Raw genomic sequence first — 22,074 nt, 5'->3', positions numbered from 1 at the left:
TCAGTTGCTTGATTTTTTTTAATTGATAGGGAAACTTAAGAATAGTTTTGCAGCTTCTTTTTTAGATAGAAGATTTGCATTTGGGAAATTGAAGCAAAATGAATCGGATCTTGCCTATCTTCACTTTTCCAAAAGCTCTTAATGGATTAACCCCTCCTGCACCCACAACCTCCCATAGATCTACTTTCCAAAAATACCTTCTCTGGTACTGTGCTATAGAAGCATTAACTCCAAGCAAGTATTTTAGGAGTTGTTATAATATCTGCAGAAAGGTTGAGTTAATTTGCACTTCAGGATAAAAGTCTGGTGGTAATAAATGAATTGGGGTTTCTATTTTAATATATTTATATGAATATATCTGTGTTGTTGCTGAATAAATGCCTTTGGGATTTAAAATGAGTGCTATATTATACACAGGCGCCCTGTTGTGATAAAATGGTGCCTGTTATTTGACAATACTTATGTATTCAACTTGATAAAATAATTTTTGAAGGGTGGAAAAATTATAAAGAGAAGTCTGACTCTAGAAGTGGGAATTGGTATTCTCAAAAACGTGTCAATTATTTTATGCATAGCAGGCCTTGAAATTATGATATGGCTCAAACACTGTAATGATGGTGGTAATGTAATCCGTGGTAAGGAATAATAGGTATAGAAATGAGAGAACAGCATTTTAGAAGGGAGGCATAAGTATGCAGTGTAACTGGTATATTTAAGAAATTCCTTGTTTAGGAAAAGGTAATTGTTAGACAAGCAAGTGGGAAAAAGGGGGAACATGCTAAGTGGTTTATTGGCAAGCTTCCTGAAATGCATATGCATGGTAATCAGAGGCATATTGATTTTTAAATGTCAGTCAATTTTTATTGTTTCCTTTTTCTAGCATCTCGTTGTATGAACAGAGACTGTTCTTCAAAATGGAGTTATCCAGCTTTTTGTGAATATTTATTCAATTGAGAATATATTACCATTGCTATATATAACCAACATTAAACTTGTGCTACTTACTGGTAATGGTAGAATTTTAGGTGAGAAATGGTAACTTTAGGTTGAAAAACCTAAAGTTTTATAGCGTAGATTAAGTTTTTTGTCAGTGCTGCTTTGGGGGCCACTTGCAGCGGTGTTCAGAGGTTACTGAGGCCATATGGGGAGGTGAGGGTTATATGTAGGGCCAGGAACAGGAACCAGGGCCTTGCTCATGCCCTCTATTTGCTCTGCTGTTCCTGGCCTCTGGATCGATTTCTTACTCATCGAATGATGACTAAGAAAGTGACCATGTTGCAGACATGATTTGTAGATATTTAAAGACTTTTTTGTTTTTGCTTTTGCTTTTTGGGTCACACTCTGCAATGCACAGGGGTTACTCCTGGCTCTTCACTCAGGAATCACTCCTGACAGTGCTCAGGAGACCACATGGGATGCTGGGAATCTAACCCGGGTTGGCCGTGTGCAAGGCAAACGCCCTACCCGCTGTACTATCGCTCCAGCCTCTAAAGACATTTTTTTTGTATGTTTTCTGTTTGTATTGCTGTATCACTCTCATCCCATTGTTCGTGAGTTTACTCGAGCAGCCACCAGTAACGTCTCTATTCGTTCCAGTCCTGAGATTTTAGCAGCCTCTCCTTACTCATCTCTCCCAACGATTGGAGGTTATTTCAGGGTCAGGGAAATGAAACCCGTTATAGTTACTGGTTTTGGCATATCGAATACGACACGGGTAGCTTGCCAGGCTCTGCCCTTGCGGACGGGATATTCTTGGTAGCTTGCTCTGCACTCCGAGAGGTGTGTGTATGTGTGTGTGTGTATTTCTCTCTGTGATCTGTTGCCCACTGTCTGGATCACATCAAATATAGTGTGCTAATTATGGACAATGGGTAGGAAGTGTCCCATGATGTGTCGAGCAGGTGGTCCAGAAAGCGGCCTGGAGTGTGGCGGCTGTGGGGTAGTGGAGGTTGGCTGCCCTTGGGGCCGGGAGGGCTTTCGCCTATTCCCCTCTGGTGCTTCCCAAGTGGAAACAGCCTGGCGTGGAGTCCCAGGTTTCTATTTGTATCTAAGAAAAAGTGCCTTCACTTGTAACTATCAACAACATGCTAAAATTTTTCTGCTCAAAGTGTCAACATTCTAAAGTTGAGGAGCTTTTTGTTTTGGCAGTGCTAGCAAGAGTTGGCCTCACTCATCCATAGCAAGTGCTCTTCCACTGAACCACATTCCTGGCCTGTAGCTTTTTCACGTGATTGGTTTAATTCAGGATTCTTTTGACCACGTGATTCTGTTGATCAGCTATTAGCATTCTTCTCATTGACCTTTATTGCTTCACGGGCCTTTAAAGGATATAGGGATTAGAAGATGTTCCTAGATGACTGAATTTCTTCTAATTTTAGATTAGTCTCTTAGCTATACAACCCCTACTCCTATTCCCCTCATCACTATTACCTAGTAACAGAGGTATCCTCCATCCTATCTATCTATCTATCTATCTATCTATCTATCTATCTATCTATCTTTGAATCACCGTGAGATACACAGTTACAAAGTTGTTCATGATTGGATTCAGTCATATAATGTTCCAACACCTGCCCCTTCATAGCACCCTTCCTTTAAAGAAATTGAATAAAATACTGGATTTATTGTAGAAGTCAGTAATTCAAGTTAGTGACTCACGATGATCACGACCATCCTGTTGTTCGTCGATTGCCTCGAGCAGGCCCCAGTAACGTCTCCTTCATCCTCGCCCTGAGATTTGTTTTTAAAAGTGCCATATTCAAGACTCTTTCAGGGTTAGGAGAATGAGACCCATCATTGTTACTGGTGTTTGGCATATTGGGTACGCCACGGGGAGTTTGCCAGACTCTGCCGTGTGGGCAGGTTACATTCGGTAGCCTGCCAGTTTGTCCAAAGTAGGAATGAGATAATAAGATGTGGCACGGCCACAAATGCGGCCGTGTGCTTCCTGGAGCTGGGTTTTATAGTCTCTGACTATAAAGTTAAAGTTAGTGACTAAGTCACCAAATTTAAGGAAAGGTTATGGTATTCTTGTGTTCTGAGTTTTTGTTGACACCAGTATGACACATTGAAAATTTTTCATTAGATTTTTTGTTTCGTAGTTTTACCCTTCATGTAATAGAAATGTTTCATGCTCAGTTTCTTACCTTAGAATTGTGTCATCTTCTGGTTAAAGAAACTTTGGTACATCTACACAATGGAGTACTATGTAGCTTTTAGAAAAGATGAATTCATGAAATTTACATACAAGTGGTAAGTAAAAGTAAAGTAAAGGCCCTCCCGTTGATCATCGATTTGCTCGAGCGGGCCCAGTAACGTCTCCATTGGAGACATTGTTGTTACTGTGTCTGGCATATCGAATATGTCACAGGGAGCTTGCCAGGCTCTGCCGTGCGGGCGAGATACTCTCGGTAGCTTGCCGGGCTCTCTGAGAGGGGCAGAGGAATTGAACTCGGGTCGGCCATGTTGGCTGCGTGCAAGGCAAATGCCCTGCTGCCTACATGGAAAGTATCATGCTAAGCGAAATGAGTCAGAAAGAGAGGGACAGACATAGAAAGATTGCATTCATCTGGGGAACATAAAGTAACAAAATAGGAGACTAAGACCCAAGAATAGTTGAGATAAGTACCAGGAGGTTTACTCCATGGCTTGGAGGCCAGCCACACATGCTAGGGGAAAAGGGAGCTCGATACTCAGATAGAGAAGGGAGCACCAAATAAAGGGTATTGGGAGGACCCTCCCAGAATGGGAGAAGCATGCTGAAAGTAGACTATAGACCGAACATGATTGCCACTCAGTGCCTCTTTTGCAAACCACAGCACCCAAAAGGAGAGAGAGAACAAAAGGGAATGCCCTGCCACAGAGGCAGGGTGGGAGGGATACTGGGATCCCTGGTGGTGGAAAATGGGCACTGGTGGAGGGATGGGTACTTAATCATTGTATAATTGAAACCCAAGCACAAAAATTTGTAAGTCTGCAACTGTACCTCTTGGTTTGTCACTAATAAAAATTAAAAATAAAATTGTGTCATCCTTGAAATTCTTAGAATTCTTTTTATCTGTCATAAATTGCTATTAAATTTAATTATGTATTTTGGCCTTTGAGGAAGGATTATTGGCATTTTCCCGCCTTCTCCCTCTAATATTCTTTCTTTGTAAGTTAGAAGACTGGAATTGTATGCATTTGCTCACAATTTCCATTTGGAAGAGGTTTGTGATTTTAAAACTTAAGAGAAAAACAAGACCATTTCACTATACATTCTTATGCACATGCCACTACTTGCTCCAGAATCATACTTCTGATGATGGTATCTCTTCATTCACAATGTTTTCATGCAATCCTGAATGATGAGCCTCTTTGAAGTGAGAACAGAAAGGGGTGATGTAGGGAAGGTAACCTTTAATTCTTCCATGTTCTTTATATTGAGTTTTGCTGTCATATGCATTTAATGTTTTATAAGAAATAAATATATATTGGAAAAATTATCACAGCAATGCCTAGCAAGCTACCACGGCAAAGCCTAGCAAGCTACCCGTGATGTATTGGATATGCCAAACATAGTAACAAGTCTTACAATGTTACTGGACCCACTTGAGCAAATCATTGAACAATGGGAGGACAGTGACAGTAACTGTGGGGGGAAAAAATTCTGTATAGCTTGCAAAATAAAGTTTATGGCATTTGCTGTTTTGCCTGGTCTTTTCAAACTCTTTCATTTTCTTTTACGTTGAACTAATGCTGGTTTACGCATGTGTGACATATGCCTTATATGTATACATTTGCTATACATGTTTTGTTCATACAGCTTCAGACATCTTCAAATGTATGTCACCATACAGTACCCACCACCACAGTACTAATATCCTTTCCCCATGATCTATTTTCAGCTTTTCATCACCTTTCACACTCCCACTTGGGAGTGGGGCTCTCACTTCTGAGAGCCAACTCTTCTTTTAGATTTTTTTTCTGGGGGGTGGGGTGGGGATTTTTAGATTACAAGTGGCAATGCTTAGGGCTTACTCCTGGCTCTGTGCTCAGGGGTCACTCGTGGTGGCCTCAGGGGACCATTTGTGGTGCCAGGGATTGAACCCAATTTACCATGTGCAAGGCAAGTGCCCTACCTGCTATGCTATTGCTTGGGCTCTCCTTTAGATTTTTATCTCTTTTCTAAATTACCCCATACTCTTGCTATACTTTTTACTTTGTCTCAGATCTGCATTCACAAGGTTTTAACTTTTTCTTTCTCCTACTACCATTTAAGAGTAACTCCAAAGCCCACACATCCAGGGCTGGAGAGATAGCACAGCGTGTAGGGCGTTTGCCTTGCACGCGGGTGACCCGGGTTCGATTCCCAGCATCCCATGTGGTCTCCTGAGCACTGTCAGGAATAACTCCGGAGTGAAGAGCCAGGAGTAACCCCTGAGCATCGCCGGGTGTGACCCAAAAAGCAAAAGAAAGAAAAAAAAAAGCTAACATATCCCAACTTGTCTAGACTCTCCACAGCAGTAACTTCTTATTAATCCACTAATTTGAAAATGATGAGTTTCACTATGATAGTTTTCCTGTTAGGCGTTGTGACTAAATTAGATTTATATTATTTCCTGTAGTATATAGCATAAATATGCAAAATATGTTTCTTGGATTAAGTTCTTAGGGATTTTTTAATGTATGCATTGCTTCTTTTTAATTCTCCCCCAGGGACATTTTATAGTATTTTTTCCAGAATTGATAATATATTAGAATGTTTTGCATTTAAATTTCCATTCTTAATATTTTCTTACTTTCTGAAGTTTACAAATTATTCCTTTGCTAGCTACTGCCTCTAAGTCAAAAGGTAAGAATAATTGCATAGATGCTAATTTTTCACACTGTCTGATAATATAAAACTCGGTAATTAAAGAACCTTATATTTAAGGAAGTACATAAATAATATATTTTTTTCTTTTTCAGGTTACTTCCTCAGAATGTTGGTCTTCTCTATGTTGGAGGTTATGAAAGACCCTTTGCACAAATCAAGGTAGTGTTCATTTTTTAATATACTCTTCCCACATGTAATTTGTATGTATAGGACTCACAGATATCAATCAAATAATTATGAACCCATTAAAAAGATAATGAATGTGAATTGTTCATTTCATTTGCTTTTGCATATTTCTCCTGGAAAGTAATTCTGTTTTAAAGAATTGATTGTTTTAATATTATAGTTTGTAGCAGAGTTACCTTGACCAAAATGGTTCAGTAATTAAGAAAATATAATTTAAAAGCAGAAGTTGATCCTTTGGATGACTCTTTTACCATTAAATTTTTGACAGTGTTTGGGTCATAATTAACATTCAACAAATCATACATATTTAAAATTTACACTTTGATCAATTTCACATACTTAAACTTGTGAAATCATGACCATAATAAGTCTCTTACCGTCACTCTCTGAATTTTCTTGTACTCCTTTGAAATTACCCACTCCTGTACTGTCCTTTCTGTTTCCTAGGCAACCACTGATTTGTTTCACTATGGATTAATTTGCATTTTCTATAATCTAATATAAATGGAATCATACAGCCACTCTCAACCATCCCCCCTTCTTTCACTCAGTGTAACTATTTTGAGATTCATTCATTCCATCACACTTTATCATATACCTGTTGGCTATCTTTATGTCTTCTTTGCAGTAGAATCTTTTTTTTTTTTTTTTTTTTTTTTTGCTTTTTGGGTCACACCCAGCAATGCTCAGGGGTTACTGCTGGCTTTGCACTCAGGAATTACTCCTGGCAGTGCTTGGGGGACCATATGGGATGCTGGGGATTGAACCCAGGTCATCCGCATGCAAGGCAAACGCCCTACCCACTGTGCTATCGCTCCGGCCCAGTATCTGTTTTTTTGTGAGATTGTGTTCTTGTGTAGAGGTTTGTGAATGCTTTATGTAACTTGGATATTAGTCCTTTGTTTTGGGTATCAAAGTAATGTTATGGTGGTCTCATAGAAACTATTTAGGAGGATTTCTGTTTACTCCTCTTCCTGGAAGAGCTTGAGAGGGATGGGTTGTTGGTCCTCATCGAAGCTTTGGAAGAATTTACCGGTGAACCCATCTCAACACAGGTTTTTGTTTTTGAGAATCTTTTGTTAACTGTCTCATTTTCCATTGTAGTAATGGTTCTTTTCAGATGTTCTTCTTCCTCCTTACTCAGTCTTGTGATGTTGGAAGACCAGAAATATATCCATATCTTCTATTTTCTCCAATTTGATGGCATAAAGTTGTTAGGAAATTATGAACTTTTGTATTCCTGAGGTGTGTATTGTAACTTCTCCCTTTTCATTTCTGATCTAATTTGTCAGTCTTCTCTCTTGTTTGTGATCTTGCCCAGCAGTTTGTTAGATCTTATTAATACTTTTTTTTTTAAAAAAGCCTCAAACCCTCAGTTCTTGATTTTATTTTTTTGTTTTGTTGTGTCTTTCATTTCTTTATCATTGATCTCTGCTCATATTTTTATTGTTTTCCTCCTACTTTTGACTTTTTTGTGGAGTTATTGTCTGGCTTTTTGAGGTGAGAGGGTAGGTTATTTATTTGTGCTTATTCTTGTTTTCTGTGACTCTCTGTGTTGCTGTAAACTTTCCTCTTAGTAGAACTTTTGCTGTGTCCTATGAGATCCAGTAGCTCATGTTTCCATTATTGCTTGTTATTCAGGAATCTTTTAAACCTATTGTTTGATTTCTTTCTTTCTTTTTTTTTTTTGACCCAGTGGTTTTCAGTAGTAGATTGTTGAAATGTTTTGAGTTTCTGCCAGTTTTTTATTTTTGTTTTTTTAATTGTCTTCAAAATGTTATAATCTGATAGGATACTTGTGATGACTTCCATTTTCCTAATTTTGTGTAAACTTGTTTTGTGTCCCAGCATGTGGTCTATCCTAGAGAATGATTTATATGTACTGAAGATTTGTACTCAGCTTATGGAGGATAAAGAGATCTGTAAATGTCTAGTAAACGCACTTCATCCATTTTTTTTCTTCAGTGCCTCCATTTCTGTATTGATTCTCTCTGGTGGTTAATCTATCCGGTGGTGAGAGGCTGGTATTAAAATCTATGATGTTGGATTATTGTTGATATTTTTCTCAGGCTTCTAGTCATTGCTTTACATATCTTGACACTCCCATTTGGTGCTTATATTTTAAAGAGTATTAAGTATTGATATATATATATAGTATATATATAGATGTATGAATCCATTTAGTGCATCTTATAGTGCTTGTTTAGTGCCCATGAACTTCTTTAGCTGGTGTTTTTGTCAAAGAAGTTTTATGCCATGGCTTCGAATTTGAATGATAACCTACCTTGATAAAGTATTCCTGTTGGATGCTTATTTCATTCGGTGCAGAGGTTATATAGTTCCATTCCCTTCTAACCTGTAAGGCTTTATTTGAAAGATCTGCCATAGTCTTCTTGAAATTCCCTTATAGGTAGTGTATTGTTGTTGTTGTTTTACTCTGCCTTTAGAATTGTATCTCTGTCTTTGGCTCTTCCTATTTTAATCATGATGTTTCTTGATGTTTCATTTGGGTACATTCTATTGGAAACTCTTTGTGCTTTTTTTAAAAATATTTTAATATATTTTTTTTTATTTTGGGGTCACAGCCGGCAATGCACAGGGGTTACTTCTGGCTCATGCACTCAGGAATTACTCCTGGCCATGCTCAGGGGATCGTATGGGATGCTGGGAATTGAACCCGGGGTGACTGTGTGCAAGGCAGACACCCTATCCCTTGTACTATTGCTCCAGCCCCCTCTTTGTGCTTTTTTGAGTTTGAGTCAATCCTCCACTTGGAGAAGTTCTTGCCTGCTTTTTCTTCTGTCAAAACTTCTGTATTCTTTCTTCTCTGTCCAGAACCCCTATAATTCAATATTGTTTCTCTTGTGGCTGTCTGTACATCTCCCACATTTTCTTCTTCTTTTTTTTTTTTGGTTGTTTTATTTTACTTTGGGGCCTGATGATACTTAGAGCTTACTCTTGGCTCTGCACTCAGGAATTACTCCTGATAGTCTCAGGGGACCATATGGGATGCCAGGGATTGAATCCAGGTCAGCTCCATGCAAGGCAAATGCCCCATTTGCTGGCCTTCCACTGCAGTCTCTATTTTCTTCATTGCTTAAAAGTGTTTTTCCTTCTTCTGTTCTTTCTCAGTGGTTTCTGCATCTTGTTCTAAAGCACACTGATTTAGTTTTCTGCCTGTCTCATTTTCTTCTGCGTATTCTCATTTTGCTGTTCCATTGTGATTTTTATTGATTTTTAGTTTTTTTTCTCCAGTGTCCCTTCTGATTGAAGTTTTCTCCTACTTTTCATTTTCTCATTGAAGCTCTCTTCTGTTGTTTAATTCAATGGGCAGCCTAACTATGTCGCACTGAATTCCTCAGCAGGAGAGTAAAGAGCTCTTGTATGCTTGAAGCCCTTCCCAGGCTTTTTTCTTCCATTAGTGCAGGTAAATTCCTTCATTTCTCATTGTGTCTGGTGCTGTGTGGATGGTAGTGGTGAGAGTCTGGTCTACTGATTCACACCAGCAACATAAAAATAGATTCAGTTCATAATTTTGTACTTAGGGGTTTTGCATCTGTGTTTATGTGTGAAATTGGTCTGGAACTTTCTTTTTGCATTTGTGGACAGCTTCATGATTTTGTGTATCTTCCTTGCGCAAGGGGTCACGTTTATGTCTCATCTTATTGCAGTTTTGTCTATGCTGTCAAGCCTTAGGTGCTCACTGTCTCAGCTTTGAGTCAGTGGAACCTTGCTGCCTGAGATGTGGAGTCGTTGCTCTTCGCTCCTTCATGTAGGGACTGGTGGACTGGGGTACATTAGGGCTCGACCAGTGGCTAGTGGCCTCAAACAGTCTCTCCATCCTGGGACCAGCTACACACACACACACACACACACACGCTACCCCAACCCCACTTTATTTAAAAACCATGGTTTACAAAGTTGTTTGTGATGATTTGTTACAGGCATTCAATATTCCAACACCAAGCCCACCCCACTATCACCTACCGTCCACCATTGTCTCCATTTTCCCAACCACCCCTCAAGCTTGTTCCCATAGCAAACCTACAATAATGTTTTTATATTCCCTAAAATTGTATTTTATTTCAATTTTTGATTGTACGTTGCTAGCATAATAAGATGGCTAGTTTTTTGTATTTTTAAAATAGTTTTACTATATTTGTATAATTCTAGCATCTTTTTTGTAGATATCAAAGGTTTTTCTATATAAATGATTGTCACAGCTACTAATAATGACAATTTTCTTTTTGCTTTCTGCTCTGGATTCCTTTTGACATTTTTTCCTTTGTTTTCATCAGTCCAGAGTGAAAAAGAAATGGTGAAGACATTGCCTTGTTTCTGATATTAGAGTTAAGGCATTGCATTTTTCACCAAAAAGTGTTTATATAGAATATTAATGATCGAAATAACAGATTTCAACTAAGCTTTCTTGAGGGGGGTGGAGAATGTTATGAATTGGGCACCCTGTACAGTGCTTAATGTACAGGCACTTAATAAAAGTCCCTTTTCTTTTTCCCTCTTTTTTTGCGGGGGGGGATTAGAAGGATTTGGACACACTGGGCAATACCCTGGGCTTAGTCCTGACTCTGTGCTGAGGGGTCACTCTTGATGGTGCTTAGGGATAGTACTGGGATCATCACAAGTGCATCACAAGTGCCTTACTCCTGTACTGTCACTCTGGCCCTCCTCTTTTAAATGACTTTCAATTTTAATTGTTTTTGTTAATATTAATAATAAACCTGTAAAATCTGTTCTGTGGGTTTTTTGTTTGGTTTTCTGATATTTTTTTGTATTTGTTTCTTTGCTCCATGAGTAGGTAGTGGTGGTGGTAGTGCTAGTGGTGGTGTTGGTTGTTGTTGTTGTTGTTGTTGTTGTTGTTGTTCTTCTTCTTCTTCTTCTTCTTCTTCTTCTTCTTCTTCTTCTTCTTCTTCTTCTTCTTCTTCTTCTTCTTCTTCTTCTTTTCTTTTTCTCTTCTTCTCTCCTTTTTCTCTCCTCCTGATAAGATGGCTAGTTTTCCTCTTCCTCCTCCTCCTCCTCCTCCTCCTCCTCCTCTTCTTTTCCCTCCTTCTTGTACCTCTTCCTCTTCCTCCTCCTCCTCCTCCTTTTTTTTTTTTTTTGCTTTTCCCCTGTATTTATAACATACTTTTCTGCTTGGAAAATCACACTTGTTTTAAGCATAGACCAAGGCTGAGTAAATCATAAAGTAATTAATACTGAGGAGAGCTAGTCATATTATTACCATTTTTTAAATTAAAAATAATCTAAGCACCTCTAAGTACTATCTCCATTAATTTCACTTAAATCCAAAATCTTAAAAGTTCATCATCAGGATGAATTGTGAATCTTTTTGATCATTTCTGAAAATTTATCTGAACTTTTCTGAAAAACTTAAGTAATAATAAGCATCCAGATGCATTTTATCTTCTAAGTTTTAATATTCCACAAATAAATTTTGTAAGAGTCTTTTCATAAACTACCCCACTACCCCAGCCCTACTTCTTCTGTTCATCAGATCCAATTTCAGGGTCTGGAATGCTAGTAAGTTTCAGCAGGATCATCTTTTGAAAGTCTTAATTTCTGTTCAGTGGTTTGGAAATTTTGCATCTCCTTATAATTACTAATAACTAAATAAAAAAAAAGTAAGAGGCTTATCCAGTGTCTTTAAGGAATGGTAGAATATTCTGTGGATGTATGTGTGTTTCAAAGTCTAAATATACGTGTGAAAATATTCCTCTGCTACTTTCATAACTTTCTTTATCCAGACCTTTCCCAACAACCATTAACAGGATCTCTTTTGCAGTTCTTTTGCCTGGACAATCAGTAGGGAAAAGTCCATTGTATTAGTCTTTTGCCTTTGATGTTGGTGTGGGAAAGATTTTTTTGCATGAACTGTGAAAATATTTTATAAATTAACAACCTTTTATTATTTCGTTAATAATTGAAGTTCTTTCATAATTTCACAGTTGTAAGGGGGAAGTACATATACAGGCATATATATGTGTATATATATTAGCTTGGGGCTACATCAGACAGTGCTTAGGGTCTCTCTATACTTGGTGTTCAGAATTTGCTCCCGGTGGTGCTGGGGATCAAGTCTAGGCTTCCAGCTTGCAACTACAGTCCTGTAGTCCAACCCTTTGATCTTATGTTCCTGGCCTTTTTTGTGAAAATGTTAAAGATTCCCACATAATGAGAATAAATATACATTAATTGGAGAACAATAAAATCGTAGTTTAAATGATTGAGATTCGATTAGACATTCAAGCTTCATTTCTTCCTTGCTTTGTGCCTGACTTCTCATGAACATGAAATTCCAGTATTTATTATAGCATTTTCTCCCCATTACAGTAAGTGTAATGATCTGTGCTCTGCAGCAAAGATAATCAGATATAACCTTTAGTAAATGGAAACTTTTTTTTAAAAGAGCATATTAGTTGTTGAATTAATTCTTTTGCTAAAGCAAGAAAGAAAATTGTTCACTTGAGCATTTGGGAAAAGGAATTTTTATTCACTTATAGAGCTAAGTTTAACTATGTGTTACAGTTTGTATTTGTTAAGGAGTTATCATGCAAATGGATGTCTATAAAGGAACTTCATATTATAAAAATTAGAAAAGGAAGGAAAAAGAAGTAATATATCTTTGGACAAATATTAAATATGTTCAGAAATTTGCTGTAGCAAGACAATAGGTTATCTGTATGTAGTATGTTATCTAACATGTGTCATAACTACTGAGACACACATTCTTCTTTTATTATCCATCAATTAATATTTATTTTCTATCCAAGTCTTAGATAAAGACCCGGTTCTGTACAAGTATGGGATTTCATTATAGTCTTAGACTAGTACATCTTTTTGCTAGTTTCAGATTTCAGTCTTTGGACCATATTTATTGAGGTACCAGTATTTATAATGCTATTATACTTTTCAGGCGGAGCAGCACGTTGGGTGTTTGCCTTGCTCGTGTCTGACGTGGGTTTCTTTTGTTCCTCTCTGAGAGCCCGGCAAGCTATCGAGAGTATCTCTCCCGCAAGGCAGAGCCTGGCAAGCTCCCTGTGGCGTGTTTGATATGCCAAAAACAGAAACAACAAGTCTCACAATGGAGATGTAACCGGTGCCCGCTCAAGCAAATTGATAACAACTGGAGGGCAGTACTACTGTGCTATTATACTTTTTATGCATTCATCGTTATAACACAACCACAATGACCGTAGTACCTGTTTCTCTCCACCAGTTTACCAATGCCCCATTGCCCTTCCTCCCATGGAAGGTTTTATGGACAAAAATCTCAAGTTTTGGTGACTTTTGCCATTTGTTATTTCCTTATTATGCTTAATATCCCACCTATGAGAGGGACTTTTTTTTTTTTAACTACTGTTTAGTAAGTCATATACACCTGTAGATGAATAAAACCAAACTAAAACTCCACAAAACTGTCAATGATAAATTGATAATTCCCCCAATCTCTTTATCTTTTAAAATTTGAAATTTTATAAAGAAGGTGTGTAAAAATTTAAAAAATAGTAGTATGAGTAATTTCTATGTGATACATTTTAAAATTTACATGAAATAGATAAATCCTAAAAATCTATACTTAAGTAAAGTGAGATGAAGAGAATTAAGAAAAATTTAAGGGAAAATCTGATTAGGTCTATAAAAGTATTAAAGTCTTTTATCCTTCAAAGGGAATATTGACTTTCCTGTTAGGAAATATTATAGTGTTTAAGTACCATCATCAATATATAAAATCTGATAATTAAAATCTCTATAGGTGTAAGGAAATAAATGACCCAAGAGACATAGAACTTTGAATATAAAAACTCATTAGTTCATTTTGTAAATTGTAAAATGTTTTAGCAGGCTAGGAATAAACAGATATTTCCTAATCTAGTAGAGTACAACCTAAGTGCCATGAGTTTACACTGTACTCAGTGGCAAAATGCTTAGACATTTGTCTTGTCTTTTAAAGAAGTTCCTCGAATGTTTCTTGAAAAACTGGTTTCAAGACCATGAATTTCTTAAGCTGTTGCCTATCCATGAAACTCTGTATCCATCAAATATGAATGATAATATATCCGGATAGAGTGCTCTCGATGATTCTTTTCACAGAGGTTTTTTTGTTTGTTTGTTTGTTTTTAAAATATACTTTATCCCACCATTCTGACTCTTAGGATCTCATTTGATAGCTCTGCTATGTATCTTAATGGCCTTTCCTTTGTATATAAGTTTCGATTTTCAATTTTGCTGCTTTCAATATCTGTCTTTGGTTTTTGTCCTTGTGATTATAATGTGTATTGGCCTTTTTCCCTTTGTGTTTGTTTTTGCCGACACCCTTTGTGCCTCTTGGATTGCCTTGTACACCTCAGTTCTGGGAAATTCTTATCTATGGCTTATGTAACTTAGTGGGTTTTTTGGTTTTTTTTTTTCCATCAAATTTGCTTTACTCTTCTTCAGGGACTCAGATGATTCTTGTAATTTTCCTTCCTGAACTCAGCATAGCTGTCTGCTGTGTGGTTTGGTTCTTTTTAGACCTTTTCTGCATCTTCTATTGTTTTCTAGAGATTTTCTGCATTTCATCTTGGAACTCACAGATCATTTTCGTTGGTTGCTGTTATTGTGTTGCTAAGACCTTCTATTGAGCTTTTATGTATTTTTTAATTATTATTATTTTTATTTTTGGGTCACACCTGGTGATGCACAGGGGTTACTCCTGGCTCTGCACTCAGGAATTACCCCTGGCGGTACTCAGGGGACTATATGGGATGCTGGGAATTGAACCTGGGACAGCCGTGTGCAAGGCAAATGCCCTACCCGCTGTTCTATTGCTCCCCTCTATTGAGCTTTTAATATCACCAACCATATGCTTCATTTCTATTACTTCTGATTGTAGTTTTCTCATTATCACTGTCATACTTGTGCTTTTCTGACTGCACACCAATTGTTTCTTTTGAGTTTGTTAAACATCGTCAGTAGGGGGTCACAAAGGTCATTCTCTGAGATTTTCACATATTGGCCTTGGTGGGCTTCTGCATATCTTTCCCTTCGTGTGCTGTGTTCTTGCCCTGCTGAGGAAGAATCTTTGTAGTTAGCCCACTTGGGCATTTTAGGGAACAATCTGGGTATCCCACTGTTTTATTTCTTTCCCATCTTAACCCAGTGACAGGAGATATAAATGTGAATTGAGTGAGGTGGAATGAGGATACCTGTCACATAGCAGAAGTAAGCAGCTACACGGAGGCTGTCCATATCCTACTGGAAGGGAGGGGAACCAGCTTCTGGTTCTCAAGAGGCACCAGAGATAGCAGCTGGGAGCCTAATTGCACCTGGGATTGTGGAGGAGTGAGCAGATGGTGTGAGATGTGGGGTTGGACCTGCTGAGATCATGGAGGTTGGACCTCATCTTAGTTTTGATCTTTCATCTTCTATAAAGTAGTTAGGAAGGTTCTTTTTAAAAAATAAGTTCAATCCTTTCATCTACAACTTTTATCCAAATATATAACTCTACACTCATGTCATTGATTTCCTTTCATGACAGAGTAAGGAAGGAATTGCTTCTGGTATCAAGTTGATGCTTTATGCTTTATTCTTTGAATAAAGCAGATTTCTCAGAAAATCATTGAGCATCTATTAGCTTTTTTTTTTTTTTTTTTTTTTTTTTTTGTCAGGGTGGGGAACATCTGGTTGTGCTCAGGACTGACTCCTGGTGGCTCTGCACTCAGGAATCATTCCTTGCAGGTTTCGGGACCATATGGGGTACTGGGGATTGAACCCAGGCTGGTTGTGTGCAAGGCAAGCATCCTACCCACTGTACTATCATTCTATCATTCTATCCCCAACACCTGTCAGCTTTATGCAATTTACTTTTTAAGTGTACTAGACTGTATATATAGACTTTAGGTCTTATTAAGTAAGAGATACCTTAAATACAGTCTCTGAAATTAAAAAGGAAAGTATGGTTAAAATAAAATTTTACTTAATTTCTGTTTGTATGCTTTCCAGCTGTGAGAAGTTTCTCAGAAGTCTCTTATTTGGTTGGAGGGATATATAATGTAAAAATACATATACATAATACTACATCTCACAATACTTCCATCTTAATTATTTATGTATATATTCTGTTATTCACAGCTTATTTTTGTAGCTATGTTTAAGTTTAAGAAATAACTAAAAAAAAGCTTATATTCCATCCCTATTTTTTCTGTGCTTTCTAGAGTATTTCATAGTCTCTAGTAGAAAGCTTTAATGCTGTTTTCATAGGTTTCTAGACCTCGAGGCTTTGCTTAGCAGCCAGAATCCATAAACCACGAAGGAGTGAAGCCTGTCAGCATCATTTCCAGTCATCCCAGGGTGCTTGTATGCAGAGATGCATGACCACAGGGCTGCCCCTCCCCGCGGGGCTTGGTATTAGTTGCCCCCTCTGGTTCTGGCAGCCCATGAAGTGAGAAGCTGTGAAGCTGAACCACAGAGTAGCCACTTTAACCCTGCAGAGGGACTGAAAAATGTCTTCTATATTTTAACTATGAGTTCTATGTAGCAGCCATATGTGAAAAGTAAGGAAAATAACCATTACTCTGAGGCAGTTATTTTGTTGTCAGTACAGCTAAGTTATTCTCTGCCTCAGAGCTTTGATCTGTCTCTGCTGAGGGGCGAGATGCCATTAGTCACAGTCCCATACTCTTAAGCTTACAAGCTGAATTTTTAAAAATCTCTTTATAGCCAAGGAAAGATGGGCATTTATTAGATGGGTATTTATATGCATATATGATAGATGCGAAGAAAAAATCATCTTCATTTTTGAAATTACTGAAAATGCATTAAACCATTCCCTCTTTCTTATTTTTTTTAAAATTAGAATATTTTTCCTTTAAATTAGACTGAGTACAGATTGTTATTTACTTAAGTATTTCTGAAATGGCTACTCTTTCAATTTTAATTTTTAGAGTAAATAAGGGCTGGAGTGATAGCACAGCGGTAGGGAGTTTGCCTTGTCCGCAGCCAGCCTGGTAGAGCCGGGTTCGATTCCTCCGCCCCTCTCAGAGAGCCTGGCAAGCTACCAAGAGTATCTCGCCCATTCGGCAGAGCCTAGCAAGCTCCCTGTGACGTATTAGACATGCCAATCACAGTAACAGCAAGTCCCAAAATGGAGACATTACCGCTCAAGCAAATTGATAAACAACAGGAGGACAGTGACAGTGACAGAGTAAATAAATTTAAATCTAAAGTATTTGGGTCTCTTTATTAATTTTTTTTTTTGCTGACTAATATTCTAAAACATGTTTACTAAGTCATTTTCAATTTAACATCATATGATATCCCAAGTTTGATTCCTGGTGGAACTATAACCTCCCACCCCAGGCAAGACGGATTGTAGTTTTGACAACCCACAAACACTGCTGGATATAGCTCTGATGGCCCCCAGTACCAAAACCATCACATCATCCATTCCTGGGCAAGTATTACCACAAGTGGTCCTAGGACCTTGAGCCCTGCTGGGGAGATATCTCCTTTCAAATTACTTAACATTTATATTTTAAATCTCCAAAATATCTGAAGTATTGTATCAAAGATCCCCCCCCCCCCCAGAACTACCTCATGAGAACTGGGGAGGGGTGGAAATAAGTGATATAATATATACCACAGGAATATGAAGATTTTAAGAGATTTAGATATTATTTTAGAGAATCTTTAAGTAGATAGACTTTTAGAATTATACAACCGCACAGGAATTAATCAGAGGGAAGTAGAATATACAAACAGACCAATTACCTGTTAATAAATTGAAACAATAATCAGAAGTCTCCCCTACGCTCCCCCCCCACCAAAAAAATAAAGCCCAGGTTCGTATGGGTTCACTTATGAGTTCTTTCAAACCTTCAAAAGAACCTATTATCTATTCTTGTCAAGCTCTTCCAGAAAACTGAAGAAACAGGATATTTTCCAAATAGTATCTATTACGCTATCATTATCTTGATATTTCAAAAGCAGACAAAGGCATCACTATAAAAATTATAGATCAGTATCACTAGTGAACATATATGTGAAGATCCTAAACAAAATCATAACCAGCTAAATTCAGCTGTTCATTTTAAAGACCATATACCATGATCAAGTGAGATTTATCCCAGGGATGCAAGTTTGGTTCAGTATATGTAAATCAACTAACATGATAAACCACTTCAACAAAGGTTAAAGCTATATGATCATTGTTAGTTGAGGCAGTAAATACTTTTGACAAGATTCAGTACCTATTTATGATTTAAAACGACAATAACAACAAAACTCTAACAAGGGACCAGAAAGATAATACAGATAATACAAACTGATTTGATCCCTGACACCCCATATGTACTTCCAAAGCCCTCCAGAAGTGATCTCTGAGCAGTGCTAGGTGTAACTAAAACCAGTTAAAAACAAAAACTAACCTTCTCACCAAATTGGGGGTAGAATCAACTTCTTTCAGTATAGCAAAGATCAGACATAACAAACTCAGTTAAAATCAGACTCAGTGACAAAAATATGAAAGCTTTCCTCTAAAATCAAGCACAAGACAAGGATGTTAAGGTTTGTCACTGTTGTTTGTAGATGATGATATACATTTTTAAAAAGCCCTAAAGGCTCTACCAAATCTCTTTTTTGAGACAGTAAACCTATACATCAAATTGGCAACCTACAAAATAATCTTACCTTTTTATATGAAAACAATGATATAGAAGAGAAAGAAAACAACCCCATGTACATTGTGTCGAAAAAGAAAATCTTGTAACTTGGGTTCCACTAAAACTAGTCACTATAGGGGCCAGAGCGATAGCACAGCAGGTAGGGCATTTACCTTGCACGCTGCTGACCCAGATTCGATCCCCGGCATTCCATATGGTCTCCCAAGCACCGCCAGGAGTAATTCCTGAGTGCAGAGCCAGGAGTGGTCCCTGAGCATTGCTGTGTGTGACCTAAAAAAGGCAAAAAACCCCCAAAAAACAAAAAAACAAAACTAGTCACTGTAGAAGAAGACACTAGAAAATGAAAAAAATGTTCATATGCGGAAAGAATCGGCATTGTTAAAATGGCTATCCTATCCAAACATATAGATTTGGTGCAGTGCCTATTAAACTTCTAATGGCATTCTTCTTTTAGGGAAAATGCTACTTAAATTTGTATAGAACCATATAACTTCCTTAATAGCTAACAACGTGAACAGCATCAAAATTGCAATTCTGAGAATAATAGAAGATGGGAGGATTGCATTCCCTGACTTTAAACTATATATCCTATAAAGTTCTATCCTATAAACTTTATATCCTTTAAAGTTGTAGTGATCAAAACTCTGTGGCACTGAAGTAAAAGCAGACTAAAGGAATTAAATTCAGAGCCTAGAAGTAAACTGTCAGATGTTGTGGCCAGTTAATTTTAAAACATGGAAGAGCCAAGAGCAGAAAATGGGGGAAAGAATGTCTTTTCACCAGATAATTATGGGGAAACTGATCGGCCAAGTGCAAAAAGATGAATCTGAACCACCACATCACACCAATACAGAAAATTTAATTCAAAACATATTAAAGACCTTTATGTTAAACTTGGATCTTCAAAATACATAAAGGAAGACATAGGCAGAACTCTCCATAATACTGACTTCAGAAATTTTTTCATAGATTTGACTCCATTGGCCAAGGAAACAAATAAATAAATAAATAAACAAATGGCACACTGTCAAACTGAAAAATCTACCATGTGAAACAAAGTGGCTAAGATAAGAGACACCCTACTGAATGGGGGGAAATATTTGTATACCATACAGTAGACAGAGGGCTACCTTTAGTATATATAAATCAATTAAGAAAGTTAGTAACTACCGGCAAACAATTCTTTATCAAGATGTGGGGGGAAGAGTAAGCAGACACTTTTGTAAAGATATAAAAAGTGGTTAACAGGCATATTTAAAGTATGCATTATCAGGGCTGGAGCAATAGCTGTGGGTAAGGCATTTTCCTTGCACACAGCTGACCCAGGTTCAATTCCCAGCATCCATATGGTCTCCTGAACACCGCCAGGAGTAATTCCTGAGTGCAAGAGCCAGGAGTAACCCCTGTGCATCGCCGGATGTGACCCAAAAAAGCAAAAAAGAAAAAAAAAGCATGCATTATCGCTGATTATCAAAGAAGTGCAGATCAAGACATCACAGAGCTATTTATCACCTCTCAGTGGTAAGAAAAGCCTATACCAAAAGGTACGGAAACAACCGGTATGGTGATGTAGATAAAGAAACCCTGTTGGTGGAATTGTAAACTGGTTCAGCCGCTAGGGAATACAGTATAGTGACTTCTCAAAACATTTAAGGCAGAACTACCATGTCATCGGTAATTCCACGACTATGTATCTATCCCAAGAGCATAAGCACACTAAGTTAATAATATATATGAACACCTGTGTTTACTCCAGCTCTGTCTTCAACAGCCAAGATCTGAATTGACCCAAGTGCCCAGTAACAGTGAATATAGAAATTGCAGTAAATATGCACTGTAGCATTGTCCTCCCATTGTTCATCAATTTGCTCGAGCAGGTCCAGTAACGTCTCCATTGTGAGAGTTGTTGTTACTGTGTTTGGCTTATCAAATACGTCAAGGGTAGCTTGCCAGTCTTTGCTGTGCAGGCAAGATACTCTCAGTAGCTTGCCGGGTTCTCCAAGAGGGGCGGAGGAATCGAAAACCTGGGTCGGCCATGTCAGTTGCGACCAAAGCAAAAGTTGTATCTGCTGTGCTATCGCTCCAGCCTGCAGTAAATATATGTGGTGGAATTATACTCAGCTATATGAAAAATGTGAAATGTTCCATTTTGCTGTAACTTGGTTGGAATTAGAAGGCATTATATTAAGTAAAGGAAGTTAAAGAGAGACAAATACCAGATGATCTTACCCATATAAAGAAACAAAGCAAAGGAGTGGGCAATAGTTAATGAAAACAGAGCTTTAGATTATTCACAGAACTGTGTTTACCAAGTGGGAAGAGGTGAGGAGAGGGATAGGCAGAGAAGTGGCAGACAAGAGGGGACCTAGATCGATGTTGGAGAAAAAGTGGCACTTTGATAAAGGGTGTGGTCCAATAGCACTATATATCTAAAGCATAAATATTAATACCATTTTATACCGCTGGAACGATAGCACAGCGGAAAGGCGTTTGCCTTGCATACAGCCAACATGGCCGACTCGAGTTCAATTCCTCCGCCCCTCTCGGAGAGCCCAGCAAGCTACTGAGAGTATTTGCCCAAGCTACCCGTGACGTACTCGATATGCCAAACACAGTAACAAGTCTCATGATGGAGACGTTACTGGGCCCATTCGAGCAAATCAATGAACAATGGGAGGACCGTGACCATGATACTGCGGTAGCACTGTCTTCCCATTTTTCATCGATTTGCTCGAACGGGCCCAGTAACATCTCTATTGTGAGACTTGTTGTTAGTTACTGTGTTTGGCATATCAAATACGTCATGGGTAGCTTGCCAGGCTCTGCCGTGTGGGCAAGATCCTCTCGGTAGCTTGCCGGGCTCTCCGAGAGGGGCGAAGGAATCCATGGTACCTCAACTAAAATAAAATGAAGGCGAGAAGTTAAGAGAAAACAGTGAAATCATATCATGATGTATGTGCCGTAGTCATTGGAAAAATAGGCTGATATTTTAGTACTATAAGTGGAGACAAATTTTCATTGTCTTATCCAGCAGTAATAAAAGAGGACTTAGCTATCCCTTAGTGAAAACAGGTACATAAAATGAAAAAGCTTGAAAAAAAAATCAGACATCTAGGCATCGGAGAGCTTGTTCAAACAGTTGGAATACAGGCCTGGCATCCACATGGTCTGTAGTTCAGCCCCAGGTACAGCATTTCTTCTCTCTCTCTCTCTCTCTCTCTCTCTCTCTCTCTCTCTCTTCCCCCCCCCCCCCGCCCCGAGCGCCTACCAAGTGTAGCCCTTGTGGCTCCTGAGCCCCTCCAGGTTGGTCCTAGTGACCCCCAGCACTGGCAAGCCCATCACTGAGCTCTGGCT

At 38.2% G+C, this 22,074-nt stretch overlaps 1 protein-coding gene across 2 annotated transcripts in view; it reads left to right on the top strand.

The window, feature by feature from the left end:
- Positions 1 to 22,074, top strand: part of RNGTT (RNA guanylyltransferase and 5'-phosphatase) — a 245,197-nt gene that overhangs the window by 181,597 nt on the left and 41,526 nt on the right. For both annotated transcript variants that reach the window (XM_056125214.1, XM_056125213.1), the window contains one exon: positions 5,950 to 6,016. In XM_056125214.1, coding sequence (XP_055981189.1) covers positions 5,950 to 6,016 — 67 coding nt within the window. The remainder of the gene's footprint in view (positions 1 to 5,949; positions 6,017 to 22,074) is intronic.

Source organism: Sorex fumeus, unplaced genomic scaffold (assembly GCF_029834395.1).
Source record: "Sorex fumeus unplaced genomic scaffold, SorFum_2.1 ptg000054l, whole genome shotgun sequence".
NCBI classification, from domain to species: Eukaryota; Metazoa; Chordata; class Mammalia; order Eulipotyphla; family Soricidae; genus Sorex; species Sorex fumeus.
This window is presented reverse-complemented; position numbering and strand designations above follow the sequence as displayed.